This window comes from Gymnoscopelus braueri, assembly GCF_963280865.1.
Source record: "Gymnoscopelus braueri genome assembly, chromosome: 20".
Taxonomy (NCBI): Eukaryota; Metazoa; Chordata; class Actinopteri; order Myctophiformes; family Myctophidae; genus Gymnoscopelus; species Gymnoscopelus braueri.
This window is the reverse complement of record NC_137622.1, coordinates 25712027-25735064: the sequence shown is the minus strand read 5'-3', so window position 1 is coordinate 25735064 and position 23038 is coordinate 25712027. Positions and strand designations below refer to the sequence as shown.

Genomic DNA, 23038 nt, shown 5'->3' with positions numbered 1-23038 from the left:
GTTGGGGCTGCAACTATCGATCATTGTCTTAAAAAATATTCTATCAATTACTTTTTCAATTAATTAAAACATTTTTATATCAACACATTGATTAACCACTTTATTCCATACTTTGTCGTGCAGAAATCTTAAAAATAGCAGATCTACAATCTCACAATGTGTCTCGATACGATGCATAGAGACGCTAATTGTTCAAATTTAGTGAAAATAACCGATCTACAAGCTCACATCTTGTAGATCAACTTTTTTCAAATGTTTTGCCCATAATGCCCAAAATAGGGATTGATTATTAATCGATAATTTTCTTAAATAATCTTTTATCGATTATTCTTTATAATATATTACATTGATTAGTTCAAACTGCTGCACCCCTAGTTGGGATGGCTTTGATCTTTGATAACGACCAGATGTCCTTCATAAAGGGAAGCTCACATCCACTGATGTGCTCGGCTGTCTGCATGATCTTCTGCAGTATTTAGCAGTTGAGGTCAGTGCATTTCCCATACCAGACAGTGATGCAACAAGTCAGGTTGCACCTTTTGATTTCAATAGTAAAAATACGTTTTGAAATATTACCCTCTTAACCACTTAACCAAATCCTCTATACTTAGTCAAATGGACCTGTAGTTGCACTGTACTTGGTCCGCAATTTCCCCCCAATTTCTTTTAACTTCAGTAGGTGTCCTACCCACCACCCGGGTCGAAATCTTTCAATGAAAGAGTAGAGAAACCATCTCTAACCACTGCATCTATGCTAGTTACTGAATATTAACATACTCTTACTGTATAATAACAATGTCTTATTCATTCAAAGAAGTCCCTAGCTTTAAATCTTTCAATGCTGTATTGACTCAGTTTGATTGTGTGATCTTCAAATTCTTTCTATAGTGTTAGAGCTAAGAATTATGAGCTCTAAGCTGCAGTACCGCAGCTCAAAAAATTGCTAATTTGAGGCACAAAGTAACAGTCGTTGGTGAGTTGCCACAGTTGTTGGTGACCTGCCACTGTGACTGCCGGGAGAGTTGGTACCTTTTAAAAAGCATCAGTCAAACTTTTACAGTGGATGTGGTTGGTGTTTATAAACCACCAGAGTTTTCTCCACTAGTCGTTTTTCTTGGAACAGGAGGAAAAAACAGCATGTAGGCCATTCCATCCTAAAAGTCTCCACTGAAATGGATACTGCACGGTCAAATATGGAGTGTTCATTTCACTCTGAGAGTGTGAAAATGCCCCATAACGGGTACATTTCGAACCTCTCAGAGTTAAATCAACATGCCGGATTTTGTTGTGTAGTAATTAACTTCTAGCAGGTGGGGGAGTATCACCCTCAGGCTGAGTGGCTCACCCACCCCTTTTTGTTTTAATAGTGTACTCAATGCTGCGGTGACCACTGGACCCTGCAGTCTGTCAGGGTGGTCACAGACATTGACAGCAGTCTGCTTCTTGTTGGGTTTATTTGGATGGTGAGGAGAGGAAAAAGGTCTGAAAGGAGCGGGATAGGGAGGAATAAAGAGTTGCTGTGATGTGAGAAGAGGAAAGGAAAGGAGAGAGAGGAGTTAAGGCGATCCAGAAGGGATGTCTGAAAATCTACTGGTTTCCTCCACGTCAATCACAACTGAACCCAACTGGACTCACCAGACACGCGCACACACACACACACACACACACACACACACACACACACACACACACACACACACACACACACACACACACACACCCCACCAACAGAGACTGAATACATCCATATGGTACCACCACCGCAGACGCACAGTAAAGCAGGAACATACATGACAAGACCGTGATTTAAGTATGGAAAGAAAAGGTATAGTGCAGACCTCCAATGTCATTGCTGTAATTGAGAATGCATTGTTTCACTTCCACCCAACCGACATGCCGCTTCCTGCACGCTACGGTCAGAAAACGCCCTCCAGCGACAGCCTAACAGCCTGGCCATCGCTCCAGTCCAAGTGTCCCAACCTTGTCTGGATCAGGGCCCACTTGAAAATCTTGAAAGCGTTCGCGTCCCACCCATCTGACCACTTAACACAGCAGCTGAAATCTGGTCAGATGGGTGCATTTTCAGAGAATTATCATTTATTTTAATGATCAATCAATCATTTGTGTTGGATCAATGGAACCATCGTAGTATACTTTTAAGTTCTTATTTATTGGTATCACTATGAAAACACATAATTGTCTTTAAATAATATTTTATTATCATTGAAACCTTAGTGTTGTGCCAATTGTTTTGGGGGGGGGGCCACTAGCAAAACCCTCCTGGCCCACCAGTGAGCCCCCTCCCACAGGTTGAGAATCTCTTCCCCCTCCTGGCTCTCCAGTAGTGGAATGACCTCCTTCGGTCAGTGACGACTGTCTGTCACTCCATTTTCCACTTCTCTTTAGATAGATGTTAGTAGTTTTGTTATTTAGAGCAGCAGTTCTCAAACGTTTTACAATTTACAATTTAGGCATTTAGTAGACGCTCTTAATTTACAATTTAGGCATTTAGCAGACACTCTTAATCCTGAGCGACTTACAGTAAGCAAGGTAAACATGAGGTAATACATGTATCACATGCATAGTAAATAGTATTCTAGGATCATAGGTAAACCAAGAACCTATCATCAGTCTAAAGTTTCTAAACAGTATAATATCAAACATTTTAATAATCTGTACATTGAAACTATACACACTATAGGATGCCAGGTCAACAAATGAACCTGCCATCTGTCTACATAACATTTTAACCTTTGCATAAGCCTGCAAGGTCGTCAAGGCTAGGGTCAGTGCTATGGGCTATAAGGTGGAGTCTGAAGAGGTGAGTCTTCAGATTACGACGGAAGCTTGGGAGTGAGTCTGCAGTTCTAATTGTTTTCACAATTTGGGAGCCAGAAGGGAGAAGAGTCTGGGACGTGTGGAGCGTTGTCCCGGATGTTTGAGGGAAGGCTCTTCCCTGTGTTAGCTGATCTGAGTGAGCGGGAGGGGTAGGGTTGTAAGGTTGGATCAGACTTTGGTTGCTTTGTAAGCCAGCAGTGTTTTGTACTCTGTGTGGGCAGTAACTGGGAGCCAATGGAGGGAGCGGAGAAGGGGCGAGACATGTCAAATTATGATGTTTTTGTCAGTGGACCCCCATCTGAAAAGAGTTTTTTCCAGGGAAGGGACCCCATAAGAGAAGATTTGTGTTGTTTAAAATGTTCAAAGTTATTTTCACAAATCTTCCAAATTGTAGCTGATCTACAAGCTTGTAGATCGGCTAATTTTGAATAGCCAAAGTATCAAATAGAGTTAAACCAATTGTGATTATTAACCACTTTGCTGTGGACCCCACTTTTAGAACCGCTGATATAGAGACTTTGCTAGGTTTGATGTGTAGACCTACAATTGGACTTGCTTTGTGGCATGTGCTTGTTTTCATAGAGTTCTAAGTCCTCGACTACTTACCCTTTCTGACCTTACACTTTATAAGTTGCTCTGGATAGAACATCTGTTAAATGCTTAAATTGTACATTTCCGATCACGTTTAATTTATTATTATCTAGGGCTATTTTAAAATACCTTCTGCTTTATGTTTGGCAGCACATTATGACATGACCTAGGACACTGCATTTAAAAGGGTAGTTCACTTTAAATCACTTCTGGAGTCATTTTAACATCTACTCTGGCTTTTGTCAATATTTAGATATTTGATTTCAGATACATCCCCTGCTATACTGTATAAGCCCATTATTTTAATCATGTTAAACTCATTAAAAATACACATCCCTGGTTCTGGTGTCCTTCTAATATGTGAGGGGGTCGGGACACAAAACAGGTTTTGTGTCCCGTTTGTAGGAGTGCAGGAGTGTAGGAGTGTTTGTAGGAGTGCTCCGTTTTGAACAAAATGCCTCAAATCATGAACACAGCAAGCAATTGCCGTAAAATTTGCACGCACATTCCCACTAGGCCGAGGAAGAAATGGCACTTGAACATTTTCAAATGTGGCGCTATAAAACTTTGTATGCACACTCCCTAGAGGCCAAGGAAAAACTTTTCACATCTTTTCACAAAACTTTTCACATCTGCCTTTTATAGCGCCACCAGGAGGCCGACTTATGTAAAACAACTTTTTTGATATTACTACTTCAGATTGTATCCAAATTTCACGCAAATTGGTACACATGATGTCTATAGTCATGTAATCAAGACAAATCTGTTAGATTTTTCACATTCCATCCTATTGGCTGAGATTGACATGAACACAGTGTCCGATTGCGGTGTAACCTTGCACGCACATTCGCTGCCTGTGTGCAGCCGCGCCCCCATGTGACTCACGCTCTCATTGGCTGCTGACAGATCTCAGAGTGGAGCTTACTATGAAACCAACCCGATCGCCCCCCAAACACGGTGAAATAGCACGGATTGACAAACGGCAATTCCGTGCATAGATGACTAGGAACTCTGAAACTCTGGGCATAGGAGAACCATATCCCCCCCCATTAACTTCAATACGAGGCGGAGGCAGTCACGTGACTTTCTTTCTACGCTCTCCCCATCACGGTGAAATAACACGGATTACAAGTCTGTAAATACACAATATTTTCGAGCTGCGTTCGCTTCCCGCGTTCGCGCGTCTTACTTGTTAATATTACTCCTACAAATGTATTCCAAACATCACGCAAATCGGTACACATTATCTCTATAGTCAAGTGATCAAGACTGATCCGTCAGATTTTTCATATTCCATCCTGATTGGCAAATTCCGAACATTGCTGGCCCACAATAACCTACATGACCTGGCGGAGAGCTGTGCTCCGAGGAGCGCTTTTACTTTTTTCTCTTTTCTTTTCATCTACAAGCTCACAACTCGTTTCGATGCAACACTTTCTGAGCTTGTCGATCTAGTCGGATATTTCCGAAAAAAAATCTCTAATCGTGGTCGGTCCCTGACAAAAAAAATATCAGATGGGGGTCCGTGGCCTAATACATATACATTTGGGGGTCCTTCACATGAACCAACGCCTTACTGCAAATCTCTTTTCCTAAAAGTTTCATCAAGCTTTAATGAAAATGTCCTTAGTTCCCTATCCTGCTCACTGGAACGCACCTTTAGGCCCTTTTCACTGCATCTGGTTCCCATCCTGTTGAAAGTTTTCAAGTTGAACTATCCTGGAGTTTCCAGCTGTCAGAGAGCCTGCTCCAATGATTGTAACTCTGAATGGAAGAACCAGAGGGTGGAGAGAGGGATGGACGGGGGAGGGAGAGCGAGAGAGCAGTTAGAGAATAGTGTGCAGGAAGGACGAGAGATGGAAAGACAAGAAGAAGGAGAGAGAGAGAGGGAGGTTGAAAGAAGGGAAGAGGAGCAGAGAGAGGTAGAGATGTCTTTCCGCCGTCTGTGCCAGCAGACGGGTACGGTCGGTCCAAGACGAGGTCTTGCATAATTGGGACGATACAGCCTAGCAGCCACTGCCGTGTCCCTTATACCAGCGGTTCCCAAACTCTTTAGCTCGAGACCCAAAAGAGAAATATGATCTCACCGGGACCCAAACTAGTGAAAATAGCTGATCTACAAGCTCACAACGCGTCACATCGCAATGGCTATTTCTTATTTCTTACCTCTCTACGTTTTTTTAATCGATTTTCTTAGATGGTTTTGAAAATGGAATACATTTTCTTGAAAATTATTTGAAATTCCCTTTTAATGTTTTTTAATTGATTTCTTAGTAATCGAAAAGAAATGGGATGTGTACTCATAACCCTTAAAATGGGTCTGCGTCCCCCAGTGTTTGGGAAACACTGCCTTAGACAAGAACATCACTGTGATATCCAGAGCACTGATACAGTACATCTAAACTGAGAACTGGATTACAATTTACAATTTAGTCATTTAGCAGATGCTCTTAATCCAGAGAGATTGACAGTAAGCAAGGAAAATACAAGGTAATACATCAAATGCATAGAAATAGTAATCTAGGATCGTAGGTAAACCAAGAACGTATCATCTAAACAGTAGAATATCCCAAAAATCTATAATCTGTACATTGAAACAATACACACTAGGATGCCAGGACTACAAATGACCTGGCATCTGTCTAATAACATGCATCTAGCCTTTGCATAAGCCTGCAAGGTCGTCGAGGCTATGGCAAGTCCAACGGCAAGTGCTTCGGGCTAAAGTGGAAGAGGTGAGTCTTCGGATCACGGCGTAAGATTGGGAGTGAGTCTGCTGTTCTAACTGCAATGGGGAGTTCATTCCACAGTTTGGTAGCCAGAAGGGAGAAGAGTCTGGGACGTGTGGAGCGTTGTCCCGGATGTTTTAGCGAAGGTTCTGACAGCCTCACTGTGTTAGCTGATCTGAGTGAGCGGGAGGGGTCGTAGGGTTGGATCAGACTTTGAAGATATGGGGGTGCCATACCTTTGGTTGCTTTGTAGGCCAACATCAGTGTTTTGCTCTCTGTGTGGGCTGCAACTGGGAGCCAATGATTTATGATATATCATAAAGATATAACATACTATATGTATCAATAGACAACCGTGACCAGTGACTACCTTTTTTTTAGGTCTCTCAGTGTTTTATAAGTGAGCGTCAGTCTTGGCATTAATGGAATATGATTAATATTTTACAATACACAAATATTCAGGGCAGAGATATACATTAGTTGCATGTGATTTATGTACCAACATGTACCTGTGTATAAATCTTTTCCGGTACTTTATTTCTAAGCCTGTAGAGTATGCCTGAGCAACATTTTGCAGTTGACTTGTGTACTCTCAGTATGGATCTGACAGCTGCACTTCTGACATCTAGTGGACAGAAACATAACTTCATATTCAGAACAGGAGGGTGACAAATGTTTCCTTTCAAAATGTTCTGTCAGTTACAAAGTACAATTATTTCTAGTAAGTATTTCTTTATACCCAGTTTTTACTGTAATCCTCATAAATGATGAAACAATGCAGATCTTAGAGCTGGAGTAGAGTGATACAACCCCACCGCCATTTTTACACTCTTGAAGTATTTTATTTTATATAAGTTGCAAGGAGTTGCATTGGTGTGGACTGGCCTTAAGAATGTAATGTTATGTATGTGAATAATATAACTCTAATTTATATGTGCAGAACAATCCCAGGTTGGGCGTTAAGATATTTAGACCTGATAATAACAAACGTGTGTTATACATGGGGTCTGAACCAAGACAAACTCCACTACCTTTCCACAGTTTATTTCTTTTTAAAATAATTCATACAAATGCATACAGTCACAAACATATCTTTGTCAGGTTGTCAGTTTTTTGACCAAAAATAATGATATTTACCTTAGAATATAGAATATGTATACTGTATATTGCTACGCCTACTACTTTACCGTAAAGGGGACCAAGATAGGTAACAGTGGACAGTTTATTACTACCAGGGATGGAACCTCAACACAAACTGGAACATTGTGAATCCTATACTCTGCTGATTTGTCTTGTAGCTACAGTAGCAGTTGCCATTGGTTCCAATAGCAAATGTTGGAACGCTAACAAGCTGTTTTTGTTTTTTCAGTAAATCAGTAAAACATGACAGTGTCTAGGAAAAATAACAGACTATAATTCAGAAATATCCCAGCAAACAATCAAATCTTCAGTGTTAATTCCATTTGTATACTCTCAGAGGTAAATTAACACTCACTGGATTTTACAGTGCATTCTTTCGAGGACTTAGGAGCACTATAGCCTAGTAGCAATGTTTGGCTATTACTTAAGTACCATGTCCAGACACCATTCAAAAGAACTTAACATTTCTTTCCGTTTCCATCCCTGGTTGCTACGGTACGTCTACTATTTTACCATGAAGGAGCTGGTAGTCAACAGGGTCCTGTTTGGACTACTCAGCAGTTGGCAGGACTGACCCAAAAGCACCACCACCGAACTAGCCTGCTCACCTCAACGACACTTATTCAGGAATTCGGTTTAAAAAATAAAATGAAAAAAACAAAACAATTTATTTGTTTTGTTTTCAGATGTTCCTACTGGTTTCTTGACCTTGCCCAATTAAATAATCAATTTTACGAGGGGTACTCTTGGTGGCAAAGTTCCTTCAAAACATGCATGAGTTATTAAGACCCTTTTCAAGGTCTGAACACGAAAAGTGTGGTTCAACACAATTTTGGGACTTTGTGTAATTCTTTTTAGTTGTATATTTAGCTGGCAGTGTTTGTAATGGTGCTTTGTAGAGCGTCCCCCCAAGACACAGATACAACCAAGTCACATTGACACAGGCAGGCAGAACACCATATTTACACATAGACACAGAGGCCACGAGGGTGGCTCGACGGCATACTGACGGACCCATCACTCTCTAATGCTTCATTTAAACTCTGTTGTACGACGGTGTCCCATGCCGAAAATAGAAACTATTTTCGTAGTTGGACGCCATCGTACGACTGAGTATTAATCAAGCTTAGCAGAGATCAGTGAAATGTTAAAGGGATGCTACATACTAGAACCACGTGGTTCAGATCCAAGTCAGTACATTTTGGCCATGCTATAATGAAAGACAACAATCCTGGTCAAAAGGAAAATCAAAACAAAAAAAATCATTGTGCATATTTGACTTTTGTTATTTTTGTATTCAACCATTGCTTGTTGCTCTCACTAGTGGTTCGTTACTCCCTTTTTTTGAAAAATTGATGAAATTGAGCTTTTGACAGCCAGTTCTTTTTTACAGCCTGATGTCATAGATTAAAAAATTAAACGAAACTTTTGAGGTCGGTTTGGCAGCAGACCAAAATATACAACATATGTTTGGCTTAACCACACACACACAAGCACACAAACGCACGCTCGCTCGCACACACACAACGGCCCAAAGCTCACCCTATTATAAACCTAATGCCTCAACTTTTTTCCTGTACCTACTCCTGATGTCACTGCTCCATTGTGACTATTACACTGATGACTTTGCATCCCTCTGTGTAACATATCCACTCAACCACTTAAACCCTAGACTTAGTTCACTGAAGTCCCCCTCTATACTCGGCGCCCTTCTGTTTTCGCTCTACACTAAATATATTCTCAGAAAATAGCCGATCCACAAACTGTGCATTTTGCGCTTGTAGAACGGCTATTTTTCACTGAATGTTCACCCGAGAATAAGGACTCTTAGTCAGGGGATATTAGCAGAATATTTTCCAATCTTGGAATAAATTCCTTACCAAAAAAAATCTTCGCCAATGTGTTTGTCTAGTAACACATCTCACAAAGACTGAAATGCAGTTTCCCTAGGAGAATTTTTGACAGCTCCTTAAAGTTGGGGTACCCACCATAACCTTGGTTAAAAAAACAAATCAAAATTTAATTCTGTTTTAAGTAGCATGTGAGGGGTCAAACTAGGGTGTTTTTATGATTCTGAATCCATTGCAAGCATTTGTTTTGCACCAAAACGACTCCTTGGGCTAAAAACGGCCATAGCCATCCTTTTCCAGGTATACTTTTTGTGTAAAAAGCCCATTGAGATTGGGCCGTTTTTAGCCCAAGGAGTGGTTTTGGTGCAAAACAAATGCTTGCAATGGATTCAGAATCATAAAAACACCCTAGTTTGACACCTCACATGCTACTTAAAACAGAATTAAATTTAGATTTTTTTTTAACCAAGGTTATGGTGGGTACCCCAACTTTAAGGAGCTGTCAAAAATTCTCCTAGGGGGACTGCATTTCAGTCTTTGTGAGATGTGTTACTAGACACCTTTACAAACACATTGGTGAGGAATTTATTCCAAGATTTTTTTAATATCCCCTGACTATCTAGGGTTCAAGTGGTTAATTAAACTGGGGATGCAAAATGCTGTATGTGAAAAGTAGCAAATTTGGTCTTTGAAATGCATTCAGATTTCCCCCATGTCTGTCAGACGGTTCTATTATGTCCATAGCTAGAAGGATTAATCTAGTAACAAACAAAGCAGCATGAAGCTAAAAGCTCAGTTGAGTTTCTCGGCTGCTGTCCACCATTTGTATAGTTCAGTATATTCTTTATGCATGTGCTATCCTTGGAAGTTATTGTGTTCTTGAAGTGGACAGTAATAGTTTTGTAAGAAGTGGTTAAACTTCTGTCAGAGATAGGCAGAGGGCAAGTAAAGATACTACACTCTAAGGGAGCAAACTGAGTGTTTTAGTCACCAACATAATAGCATTGTCTGTCTGAGAAACCAAGCTAATACTTTATACCAGTGGTTCTCAAACTTTTTCATGTCGAGGACCCCCAAATTAACATGTATTTGGCCATGGACCCCCATCTGAAAATATTTTGTGCCATACAAGATTTGTGCATGATTTTTTTTTGGGGGGGGGGAAATAGTAGATCTACAAGCACACAACGCGTCACATCGCAACACGCTGTGAGCTTGTAGATCGGCTATTTTCAAATAGCCAATGTGTAGGGTTAAAGTGGTTCATTGATTTTGATGCTATATTAACTAGTTTTGGTCCCCCAACCCCACTTTGAGAACCACTGCTATAACATAATTTATGCTTTTAGGATAAAGTTGTAAAGGGTTTAGGATAAAGTTGTCCCAGACGAGCATACCATTTTGCCACCACCCTTAAGCCATCCAACAAACCCTTTAGTTTGGGTCAACCTCAGAAAGGTTTACAGTACACAGTCTGAAGAGCACATTCATATGCTCTTTATTCAACATAACAAACAAAGTCAAAATTTGAATCAACTTTAGCTCTTTTTTTATGTAACGGGACACGAAAAGGCAAGCAGGTAGAAAAGAAAACAATGCACTAATTGGCATAGAGAGGACTCTAAAATCAATTTGAAATAAAAAGTAAACACGGGAAACTTAATTTCCTGAGAAGGTGTGCAAAAAGCTGCCTCTTTTTTGGGGGGGAGGGGCGTGTTAATTTATGGAGACACACAAACAAAAAGAAAATATACTTTTCTAACCAGTTTGGCTACATTGAGAGATCACATCACTCATGTTTTTTTAAGACTGCATACAAACATCAGTTTTCTTTTTTTTAAGTCTAAAAACTGTACATAGACAGGTTACATTCGTTTCATAACCCACTACTTTTGCTTGTACATCAAACTAAGGGAAGGACACAGAAAATAGATAAAGAAAGACATGAAACCCGCCCTCCTAACTTTGGACAAACTACAGTCTAAGGACAGCAGGATTTATATATCTCTTTTCATTTATTTCCCCAGATTGACAGGTTATTATTTTATCTTGTTTGGGTAAAACTACTTTGGGTGAACTACTGCTGTAGTAACCGTAGGTGCAGAATAACGGTGAACTTTGATCCCACAAGTGGGTGTGTCTCAGGGTTTCTGGTCGTGTCAGAGGACAACTGCCTTGCTCCCTCGTTGGGGCACATGACAGCTATCCCATCATCCTCTTCTCTTCCTCATCTTTGGGGTCTGAACTGGCCACTTATGAACTGGTCGCCGCTCGACCCGTGAGTTGTAAAATCGCTACTCGGAACTCAAGCTGTCAATCTATCACTCTACCAATCCTGCCTCTAAATTACTTGTTGCTAGGGAACTTAATCGCAAACACACTGGTTGCTGTGGAAACCACCGGTTACCAGGCAACATGGACACGTGTGTGTGTGTGTGTGTGTGTGTGTGTGTGTGTGTGTGTGTGTGTGTGTGTGTGTGTGTGTGTGTGTGTGTGTGTGTGTGTGTGTGTGTGTGTGTGTGTGTGTGTGTGTGTGTGTGTGTGTGTGTGTGTGTGTGTGTGTGTGTGTGTGCGTTTTTCGTGTATGGCTACAGTTGGTCGTTGAGGTGCTGCTCTCTGTCACCCTCTGGTGGTTTGACGGTGTTCTGGCCAGGCGACGGGGCGTGGGGAGGGTGTGAGGCTGCGGGAGGCAGGGCGTGTGCCATTGGCACGGCACTGGGCATGATGCCCTCCACGGACGGGGGGAGGCCGCCCGAGGCCAGGCTTACTACCCCTGGAGGGTACCTGGAGAAACAGAGAGAGGAATTTAAGTAAGGAGGGACAGAGAGAGATAGAGTAAGTTATATTCTTTTGTTAAAATAAGAGGGCTTTTCCACTACGGTTTTGTGTTCAGTGTTAAATAGCTCTGTATTCTGATTCTGAGTACTCTTTACTGTGGTGTTTGTTCAGTAACAGGGATCTCCCTGTCTCTCCAGCTCTTTAGTAAACACAAAATGCATTTTCAGTTCGGGATACCAATTGTATCCAATCAGGTGAGAGAACTCACACAGGATACAGATTAAACTTGAAATTGGAAGCGATGACACTAAGAAATGAATAAATCGGCAACCCACCTGAAAATGTATTTTCTGTATATTCTGTATATATTAAACTTGTGCTGTTTTGCATTTTTGTTTAATAAAATATTCAATTCAAGGCGTGTTTAGAAGCCTGTAGTGTAGATGGTTGGCTGTGCGTACCTGTAAGCCCCATTGAGTTCAGGGTGAACGGTGGCAGGGTCAACTCCTGCCCAGTGGTTGGTCTGTGTTAGAAACTCCTTATTCACACAATTCTTTAGACTATCTGGGATACGACCTGAGAGAGAGAGAGAGAGAGAGAGGACAGAGGGACAGACCAAGAGAGTGCAAGAGTCGAGACAAAGGAAGAGAGCCAGAGACGGGGAGATAATTAGACATTATTTTAACCAAACATGGCAAGTATAGCCACTACAGTACTGTCCTTAAATTACTTTAATTAATAATTATATTATAATATTATACTTCATTATGGAATTTCACAGTGAAGGTCATTGAATACAAGACTCAATATCCTGTTACCATTACCATAGTATCCAATACATATAAAGTGTGTGTGTGTGTGTGTGTGTGTGTGTGTGTGTGTGTGTGTGTGTGTGTGTGTGTGTGTGTGTGTGTGTGTGTGTGTGTGTGTGTGTGTGTGTGTGTGTGTGTGTGTGTGTGTGTGTGTGTGTGTGTGTGTGTGTGTGTACTGTAATGCAATGCAGTGGTTCTCAAACATATTCATGTCAGCACCCCAAAATCCATGACATGGGCACCCATTTGAAATTATTTTACGCCAAGGAACCCACATAAGAGACGTTTTTGTTAGATTAATAGTTGTACAACTTTCTTTTAATCTCAAAACAAATTGGTTGTATGTATCGTCTATTAATATGCGGTGTCCTGTCAAAATAAAAGTAAAGTATGTACAGTACGTATTGCAATGTGCCATATTGTGAGGTTGTGGATCAGCAATGCTAGGTAAATTAAACTAGTGTTCATTTTACTGGGGACCCCCCCAGAACCCAGAACAACTTTGAGAACCACCGTTGAGGCTCTGTACACGTAAGAGGGGCACAGGCGTACAGCAGTGGTTTTCAACCCTTTTTATATCAAGGTCCATTATTTATTTGGCATTTGAGCCACGGACGACCGTTTGATGAGATTTAGCCTCTCAGAAACCAAGACTTTTGCAGAATATTTTGTTATCGTTGGATAAGATTTTGTCCACAATTCCATGCTGTATTGATGTTGGTACCATAGGAGAGATAACAGGCAAACGATGATCAAAATAAAAATTATTCTACGTTCTCTAATTGTGTTAGACTTCTTGTAAATTAAGTAATGCAGATGTTTAACAATAATGTAACTCTTGAGAGCATAAAATTTTACGATCTCAAGAGTTAAAGATCTAGAAGGGTCCATTTGGTTGCCAACTCTCCATCATTTTGCTGGGGACCACCTGGAACCCCCTCAAGGACCACTGGTGGTCCCCGGACCACTGGTTGAGAACCACCGGTCGTACAGTGTACGAGTGTGTATGTTACCGGTGATGGCTCGTCGGATCTCCCTGGCGGCCTCTTCCCTCATCTCCAGAGAGGCCTGTTCGCTGTACCAGGCAGCATGCGGCGTGCAGATCAGGTTAGGGGCGTCCTTCAGTGGGCCCTGGCTGAAACTGAAGATGCATATTACACATGCTTAACCCATTCAATCTGGGAAAGCATCTGTGTCATTTTAGATGTCTTTGGCTATTTTTAAAGAAATCGTCAAAATGTGTGCGAAAATTGTAATATATACATTTTTAACTCAAATCTTTGCTTCTGGGGGTCCCTGGAACAAAACATTTTGAGATAAGGGGTCCGCGGTCAAATACAAATCATTTTGGGTGGTCCTTGACATGAAAAGGTTTGAGAACCACTGATTATAGCAACAAAAGTTGTTTTAAAAAAAGAAAATGTTAGGATTAGAAGACATTTGTAGAATCCCCAGAAGCAAAGATTTGAGTTACAAATGTTCGCTTTAAATATATATATATCTTCAAAAGAAAATAGCAGTTTTATCTACTTAGGCATATTGGTCGGTCCAGTCGTTTGATAGAGTCAACAAGACAACATTAAATAGAGCTTACATTGATTAGAGCTTTACATTTCAAAGATTTTCACATTCATATACAGAGTTCTAGCTTATTCTGACTATTGTAAACGCGATACCTGTTGTTGTTGGTGATGTACACTAGTTCTTGTCATCTCTGTCGGGTGTAAACCTCATATGTCCAAAACTGTTACTTCAAATTCAAAAACGGCAAAAGTAGCTGATCTGCAAGCTCGATACGCTGCGTGAAGCGACGCGTTTTGAGCTTGAAGATCTGCTACTTTTGCTATACTTTTGATGCTTTCGTGTGACACTGTACTATGATCAAGTAGGGCATTCATTTATGGAAAAAAAAGGCACCTAGGCTCCTAAGTAGCCTGACGGTGCATCGCGGGTTCGAGTCCCGTTCCCGACGATCTTTACTGCATGTCTCTCCCCATCTCTCTCTCCCTGTTTCCTGTCCATCTACACTGTAAACTATCAATTAAAGGCAGAAAAGCCACAACAAAAACATCTTAAAAAAAGTTTAAATAAGGAGATAAGAGGTTTCTGCCCGACAGCAAGGTTATGCAAAATGCAGTGGATTCGGTGATGTATGATGAATAATAGGAAGCCTGCCTCATCCAGAATGTTATATCTGTGTGTGTGTGTGTGTGTGTGTGTGTGTGTGTGTGTGTGTGTGTGTGTGTGTGTGTGTGTGTGTGTGTGTGTGTGTGTGCGCACAGTGTTACCTGAAGGGCTCTGTCTCGTGCACGTCCAGAGCAGCTCCACGTATCCTGCCCTCCTTCAGAGCTTGGGCCAGGGCCTTCTCATCCACCAGGCCTCCCCTGGCTGTGTTCACCAGGAACGCACCCTGACGCATCTATCACACACACACACACACACACACACACGACACACACACACACACACACACACACACACACACACACACACACACACACACACACACACACACACACACACACACACACACACACACACACATATATATATATGTATTTGGCTGCGGACCTCCATCTCAAAAATATTTTGTGCCACTATATTGTGATGCTATATTAATTAATTTAGCTGGGTACCCCCTTTGGTGGAAAGGACTCCTGGGGGTCCCCGGACCCCACTTTGAGAACCAGTGACATAGAACACATAAACCAACACACACACCTGTTTGATAGTGAAGTCATTGATGAGGTGGTGGTTGTGTTCATTCAGGCTGCAGTGTAGAGACACGCAGTCGGAGTGGAAGAGCAGGTCCTAAAGAGAGAAGAGTTCATGTACTCACTCAGACTGGACATCGCCGCACCACCGGCCCACTTGAAAATCTTGAAAGCGTTTGCGCGGCCCACCCACCTGACCACTTAACACGGCAGCCAATAGGCACGTGCATATTCAGAGCATCTTTATTTTAATGATCAATCGATTGTGTTCCGGCGCAGATCAATGGAACTAACGTAGTATACTTTAAGCATCAGATGTTCCTCTATTTAATCTCTCAAGACAGATTCTGCTAACAGCAGAATCTGTCTTCAGACATTATATAGAGGTGTCAGTGTCAGCACCACTGCCCTAAACATGTAGTGTTGTTGTTATCTATATTACATATAGTCTATGGTGCCATTTCCGTCATAACTTCTGTGGTGGAAAGTAAACAGTAAAACCTGAGTGTTAATGCTCTGAAAGCGTGTGTGTGTGTGTGTGTGTGTGTGTGTGTGTGTGTGTGTGTGTGTGTGTGTGTGTGTGTGTGTGTGTGTGTGTGTGTGTGTGTGTGTGTGTGTGTGTGTGTGTGTGTGTGTGTGTGTGTGTGTGTGTGTTTGTGTTTTACCTGTAGCGTTGTGACCCTCTGTAGTCCCAGGGACTTATCTACTCCGTCAGCCAAATATGGGTCATAGAAAATCACATTGAAGCCGAATGCTTTGGCTCGCAGGGCTACCGCCTGGCCCACACGACCTACACACACACATATGACACATGCACACAGCATCCCTGATTAGTGAATACCAAGTGTTTTATAGAGACTAAATGCATCCTATGCCCTCATTACATTTAGTCTCCCACATGTATTACATAATGAGAATATGCCCGAGCATTTATTAGTGAAAAAGCTCTGAGTCGTGAAAGGAGGAGGTTTGCATTCTGGTCCTGCTTCTCTCTCACTGCCGACAACTCTCAGGAAATTCAAACCCTGATTTATACTTGATTATGCACCAGTGTCGCGCTCCGGAAACAGCTGATTTACAAGCTCACAACACGTCACACATCGTGAGGTTGTAGATCAGCTATTGTCCGCAAGCGACACCACCCGCAACGAAGTATACCAAGTATATCAAGCCTAACCCTGTGCCCAGAATAAATGAAAATAGAAAGGTCTGAAATGCATGCACTGACACTTGCTTTCCAAACTTAATATATTATATCGTTGCTGTCCGGCAGAAACCTTGTATCGCCATTTTTCAACATTTTATTTTTTAGTAAATTAATGCCCTAATTCGTAGCAGATCTACAAGTTCACAATGTGTCCCATTGCGATGCACTGTGAGCTAGTAGATCTGCTGTTCTTTTTGTTTGTTGGTGGGTTTTATAAACCAATGAAAAGTATCAACTTTTACACGGGTGATAGCAACGATATGTAACTATTATAGTTAGAAGTTCAATGCCAATACTGTTCTGGTTCTCTGCATATCTTAAAACGTAATGTACCCACCGAGGCCTATGAGTCCCAGTGTTTCTCCTCTGATTCTTGCGGCTCCCGATGCGACCTCTCGTATCTGTTCCACACTCTGGACCCGCGTGCCCTCCCGGAGAGCCTGGTGCACAGAGCGGATGATTAACACTGCGCACCATAAAACATGATACACAGTGAGGATGCTCAGTAGGAAGAGCAGGGCAATAAATACCCTGCGAGGGTTGAGGTCACCATTCCCTGTGTGGGTTCAGTGGGTAGTTAACCACACTTTTTTTTTAATGGTTTAAATTTGTTTGTTTTTTTAATTGCAGATCTATAAGCTCAGAACACATTGCGATGCAACGCATTGTGCGCTTGAATATCTTGAAGTATATAGGGGTTAATGGGTTCTGTTCCTCCTGATGCCTTCCATGCTAAAAGTGTATGCACTCATGTTTGTTTCAAACGTTGGATAAAAGTGCTGACCAAAATGGCATATAGTTTGCTATCCCTGTATAACTATACAGAAGGTAGTATCTGTATGAAATTAACATATTTAGTGTCAAACTTGTCAAATCAGCCAATAACTAAAATGGCTGATTTGGCATATTACGATGACCATCTATAAGTTCAAATACCTCCCATTTGCTTTGCAGTGAGGGTGAAGGTTAGGTGAAGGCTTTTTCTTTCCACGAAAGACTGAACCTATCATTGTTCTTTCATTGAAGGTTGCTCTAAATGTGAACATTCGCTAAAGTTCAGATCAAGTGTAACCACCCCCCCCTTACCTGGTGTAGCCAGGTGGTCCGCCGATACAAGGTCAGGATGTGGCACAACGTCGAATCAGCTGTTTCCTCTACAGAGGCCGCTGGCATGTTACACACAGCGATGCCTGTTGGACCAGAGCAGAGGTGAGCAAGACTGCTGGCTATTGTGTGAGGGAGGACAGCATGTACTGTCCTATTTCAAAGATTCAAAGACCTTATTTGTCTCATACTTATGCACAGTTAAATGTCAGTACGGCAGCAACCGAGTAAATACATGATGCACATAGCAGTAAGTATTACAGAATGTGGTGAACTATAACAGTTCTGCCCTCTATACAGTATGTAACAGCGTACAGCTTATGCAAGGGGATTTTGCGAGATAATGTCCAAAAATGCTGTACTTGATGAGCGGGTATTTACAGGGTAAAGACAGTTGCCCTGGCAGTTGGGTCGTTGTTCAGAGCTGATAGTCTGAGGGAAAAACCTCTTTCTGTGTCTCTCTGTAGTGGCACTGTATTTAGACTGGTGGAGAGAGACATGGTGAGGCTGTGAGTCAGTGGCTCTTTGAACTGATACTGCTGGCATTTGAGAAAGTATTGCCACCTATTGGCAGAAACATTCATGGAAAAATAGCTTAAGTTTGTGTGAGCTATCCTGATTGGTAGAGGTACAGGGATCATGCACTGATGTAACGTGAGCAGCTTCCTTTCATAGGTATTAGGTCTCATACTGCTGTTTATAATAACCAAGAGGAGAGTGTTAGTAGATAGGGCTGTGCTCCAAAAAATCGATAAGGCAATATATCGGATATCGTATTCATTTCCGTTACGCGTTTTGATGCAGAGGCTATACCGTATCGCTACGGTACTTTGTGTGCCGCGGCTTTGAAAAAAAAAACAAAGTACTCTGATACTTTGTTTTTTGGGAGTACAAACTGGGAGTACAAACATAATCTTTTATTTTAATTGATCCGTGAGGGCCTGAAGTATAATGTAAGTGTTTTAATTTGTGCAATACGTAAAGCTTTGACTTTGCTGTTATAGAGAATAATAAAGAAGAGCTCTTAAAGGGATATTTCACTTTCAAAAAAACTTTGGGTCATTTTAAGTTGCTTGATTCAGTATTTAGATATTTGATAATCATTTTATCAGACACGCCCCCTTCCTATACAAACCCATTATAACTCAATTTTTAACATAATTTTTTTATTTATTCTTTTTATTGTATTTTTTTTTTTTCATTTTCCAAAAAAATATTAAAAATAAATGAAAAAAGTTATCGAAAAAACACGGCCCCCTCGCGTATTAGGAGGGCAGGGTGAGTCACCAGAACCAAGGACGGGTGTTTTTGATGAATCTAACATGTTAAAAATGGAGTTTGAAGTTATAATGGGTTTGTATAGGAAGGGGGCGTGTCTGATAAAATGTATATCAAATATCTAAATACTGAATCAAGCAACTTAAAAACGATCTGGGGGGCTCACAAAAGCCTAAGTAGACGATAAAATGACCCAAAGTTTTTTTGAAAGTGAAATATCCCTTTAAATAAAGTAAATTCAGTAGGACATGGTCCTACTGAATTTACTGTTGATTTATTCAAAATCAATGGGTATCGCGATACATATCGTATCGTGGCCTCTGTATCGCGATACGTATCGCATTGTGAGGTTGTAGGCAATACCCAGCCCTATGTTGTAGACTAATAGAGGTCAGAATTCGAATACTACCCAATCTCCACATTTCGTACCTTTAAGCAGTTTACTGCTGATGGGAATTGGTCAGAGGTATAAAAAACGGAGGAAAGGGGGACCTTAATGTAAGCAGTACAGAAACGAAAGCTTCAGTGTGTGCGTGTGTGTGTGCGTGCGTGCGTGCGTGCGTGCGTGTCTGTCTCACCCAGGTCCCCAGCTGACTTGATGTCTATGTTGTCGTAGCCGCTGCCGATGCGAACGATGATGCGCAGAGCTTTAAACTTCTCCAGGTCCTCTCTCATTAGGGTGATGGTGTGGTACATCAATGCCCCTACTGCTTCATTCAATACCTGAACACACAAACGGAAGACAAAAAACATAAACCAAAACAAGGCACACTCGGGTGGCGCAGTGGTAAAGTCCCAGCCCACCACCACGGAGATTGTGGGTTCAAATCCACCGTGGTGCATGTGGCTTTGTCGAGGGTCTATGCGAACACAATTGGCCCGTGGGACAGGGAGGGGTGATATTGGTCATTGCATGTACTCCTACGGGGTGGGGCGGCACCTGTCAGCAGGGAGTGTTGGGCGGGAGGAGTAGGACGAAAGGCCCTACGTCCTCCCAGTGGGGCCTCCTCACTGGTAGCCTGGTAAACCCTCCCTCCGGAAATCTCATTTGTAATTTATTTCAGGAGTGAGTCTGGCATGATCGCCCATTCTGCAATATTGGCTGTGGGCTGGAGTCGGGCGGGAGTAATACCGTTGACTGACAACCCCTTCAGCCAATGATCGTTGTTCCCCTTCAGCCAATCAGCAGTGCATTTTTACCACCTCCAGACTAATGTGAGCAACGGGACTTTTGAGACGGCCATGCCCAAAATAGGTTGCCTTATTCGGATACATGCGTGTCACTGCCCGCCCCTGCCGGTTCTCTGAATTTTTATTTTCAAATAGGCTCTGTCATGATTAATTGACCACATATATGAAGTTAAACAACTAAATTCTATCTATTATTATTATTCAAATGTTTTTATTGATTTTTCAAGACATACACGTAACATATAACAAACTACACAACACCACAGACACTAGTACACAATATCAAATGAAACAAATATTCATATCCACCATTAATCAATTGACCGAAAATGCAAGGACATTTTTAGTGCAATATATTTTCATGACAAACGGTATTAATACCACAAAAATTACAGTCAATAAGAGAATGAAAAAAAAAAAAAAAAGAAAGAAAGATGAAAGAAAAGTCAGTAAAACAGCAAAATCAAATAACTGGGAAGAAAGGGGGAAGGGAGGGGGGGAAGAAAGGCAAACTAAATTCTATCTAAGCGATATCTTAAAAGTAAATTCCGTGCCTCAAAAAAGAAGTTTGAGAGCGTTTTAAAACCGAAAGTAAAAAGTTGTACTGCCCACAGAAAACAATGGCGGCTCGTTCCATTTTTGTCGGCTGCATTCGGGCTCACTCGAACTCGCCACCTGATTGGCCAACCTTCGCTGTCAATCACAGAACGATGAGCGCCGACGACACTGATAGGCTCGTTTTTTTGGTAATGCGCTAGAAACGCCCATACAAGCCTTCATGCCAGACTCCTTCCTGAAATCAAATGGAAATGAGTTTTTCCGGAGGGAGGGGCTTTACCAGGCTACCTCACTGGCAGGTGAGTCAGTAGGATACAACAGCAGTGACAACACAGAAATGTGTGTGGTGAGGAATTAATTGGAATAAATCGGGAGAAAAAGGGGGTAATTTTTTTGGGGGGGGGGTTAATTTTTTTTTTTAAAGAACACAAAAACATACTGAAGCAAACAACATTTCAGAACAGCAGTTTTATGAATGCCATTTTTATGATATTCTTTGCCATTTTTAGCCCTAACCCTAAAGGCGGTTACACACCGGCGAATGTGCGAATATACGCAAAATTCGGACTCGTTCCGAATAATTAAAAGACGCTTTTTTCGCTCCGCGAAACTGGTGTGGAAGCTTGCATTGACTTTATAAGGTTTTTAAAAAAAACGTATTATTCGCATGAAAGAAATCGCCCCGGTGTGTAAGGACCTTTAAGCCGACACAAGTTTAAATCAGACATAATTTGACCCCAACCCATAAACCAAACCTCTAATTGTGTAATCCTACCTCTAACCCCAACCTGAATCTCTGACTTATAAGCCGAACTCTCAAATTCCCTTTAACCATGAAACAACCAAAATTATGCTCATAGTAATTGTCAGTAATAAAAGTATTTTTTCAAATTATACTATACTTGCGGGGACATTTGGCCCTCACAAGTGTAGTAATGCAAGAACACACACACACACACACACACACACACACACACACACACACACACACACACACACACACACACACACACACACACACACAGACACACACAGATGTGTGTGTGCGTGCATTGTTGCACTATCTGCCCCTATGTCACTTGTGTGAGGCATATGATGTGAAAGCTGACACAGAGCACTTGATAAAACAACAGAAATAAACATGAGGCAGAATCATGTCTCCCTATTTCAGCTGACATCAGTGCTGCATATCTGATGTATTTTTACAATGACAGCTTTTTGTGGTTGGTTATTATTAGAAAGGAGATATTATCCTAAAAATGTGCATGTGTTCTCATCACACGTGCGCTGACCTTTCAACTAATATTCAGCACACCAGAAAATCATCTTCTGCTCTGTCACCTCTGTGTGTGTGCGTGCAAAAGCAACATGCGTTTCAATTACAATTAAAGAGCTTTTATTTAGGCAATGAGGAGGGAGAGAGAGAGAGAGAGAGAGAGAGAGAGAGGAGAGAGAGAGAGAGAGAAAGAGAGAGAGAGAGAGAGAGAGAGAGAGAGAGAGAGAGACGAGAGAGAGAGAGAGAGAGAGAGAGAGAGAGAGAGAGAGAGAGAGAGAGAGAGAGAGAGAGAGAGAGAGACAAAGCAGGGGGGAGAGAGCCGGTACCATCTGTTTGTACCACCCTGTGGCCCAGGCAGTATGCTCACAGAGGGAGTGTGTCTGGCAGTCACCCAGAATGAGACCCAATGAAACCCACCAGATACGCAGACAGTCCACAGTGGCTGGGAGCTATGCTGTGACCGCTGCTGGAAGTCACTTCATTTGTCCTGTCATTTGTTATTGTGTTTGTTATGTTGTTGTTTTTTCTTCTTAATTTTTTTGTTCATGTACTCTTTGTTATTATGTCAACTTTAAAATGTTGACCAGTTCAACCACATAAGCCCTTTAAAAGCTATTTGTCATAATGAGGAATAGCTAAAATATCCAGTCTACAAGCTCAAAACGTGGGGCATTGTGAGCTTCCAGATTGTCTATTTTCACTATTTTGGACATTTCTTGTAGTGTGTGTGTGTGTGTGTGTGCGTGCTACCTTTTCGTGGATCTCCTGTGTGGACTGGGCATCACAGAAGGCCACAGTTGCCACGTCTTTCAGGATGGGCATCTCCACCGTGCAGTCGCGCCCATCCAGCAACGCCACCAGGGGGCGCGGGTGCATGGGCCCGTTCATGATGGGCGGCCTGATGCCTAAACACACATGCACGCACATACACACACACACACACACAAGACAGTCATACAAGCACACACGTGA

General features: G+C 41.8%; 1 protein-coding gene across 2 annotated transcripts in view; it reads right to left on the bottom strand.

Annotated features, from left to right (window-relative positions):
- Nucleotides 1-7186: 7186 nt before the first annotated feature.
- Nucleotides 7187-23038, bottom strand: part of ctbp1 (C-terminal binding protein 1) — a 33463-nt gene continuing 17611 nt past the window's right edge. For both annotated transcript variants that reach the window (XM_080416310.1, XM_080416309.1), the window contains exons 2-12: nucleotides 22817-22971; nucleotides 19620-19764; nucleotides 17746-17849; nucleotides 16997-17099; nucleotides 16118-16242; nucleotides 15460-15549; nucleotides 15027-15157; nucleotides 13752-13879; nucleotides 12388-12502; nucleotides 9765-11932; nucleotides 7187-9122 (exon numbers count right to left, since the gene is read on the bottom strand). In XM_080416310.1, the coding sequence (XP_080272436.1) occupies nucleotides 11737-11932; nucleotides 12388-12502; nucleotides 13752-13879; nucleotides 15027-15157; nucleotides 15460-15549; nucleotides 16118-16242; nucleotides 16997-17099; nucleotides 17746-17849; nucleotides 19620-19764; nucleotides 22817-22971 (1292 nt within the window). In that variant the 3' untranslated portion in view covers nucleotides 7187-9122; nucleotides 9765-11736. The remainder of the gene's footprint in view (nucleotides 9123-9764; nucleotides 11933-12387; nucleotides 12503-13751; nucleotides 13880-15026; nucleotides 15158-15459; nucleotides 15550-16117; nucleotides 16243-16996; nucleotides 17100-17745; nucleotides 17850-19619; nucleotides 19765-22816; nucleotides 22972-23038) is intronic.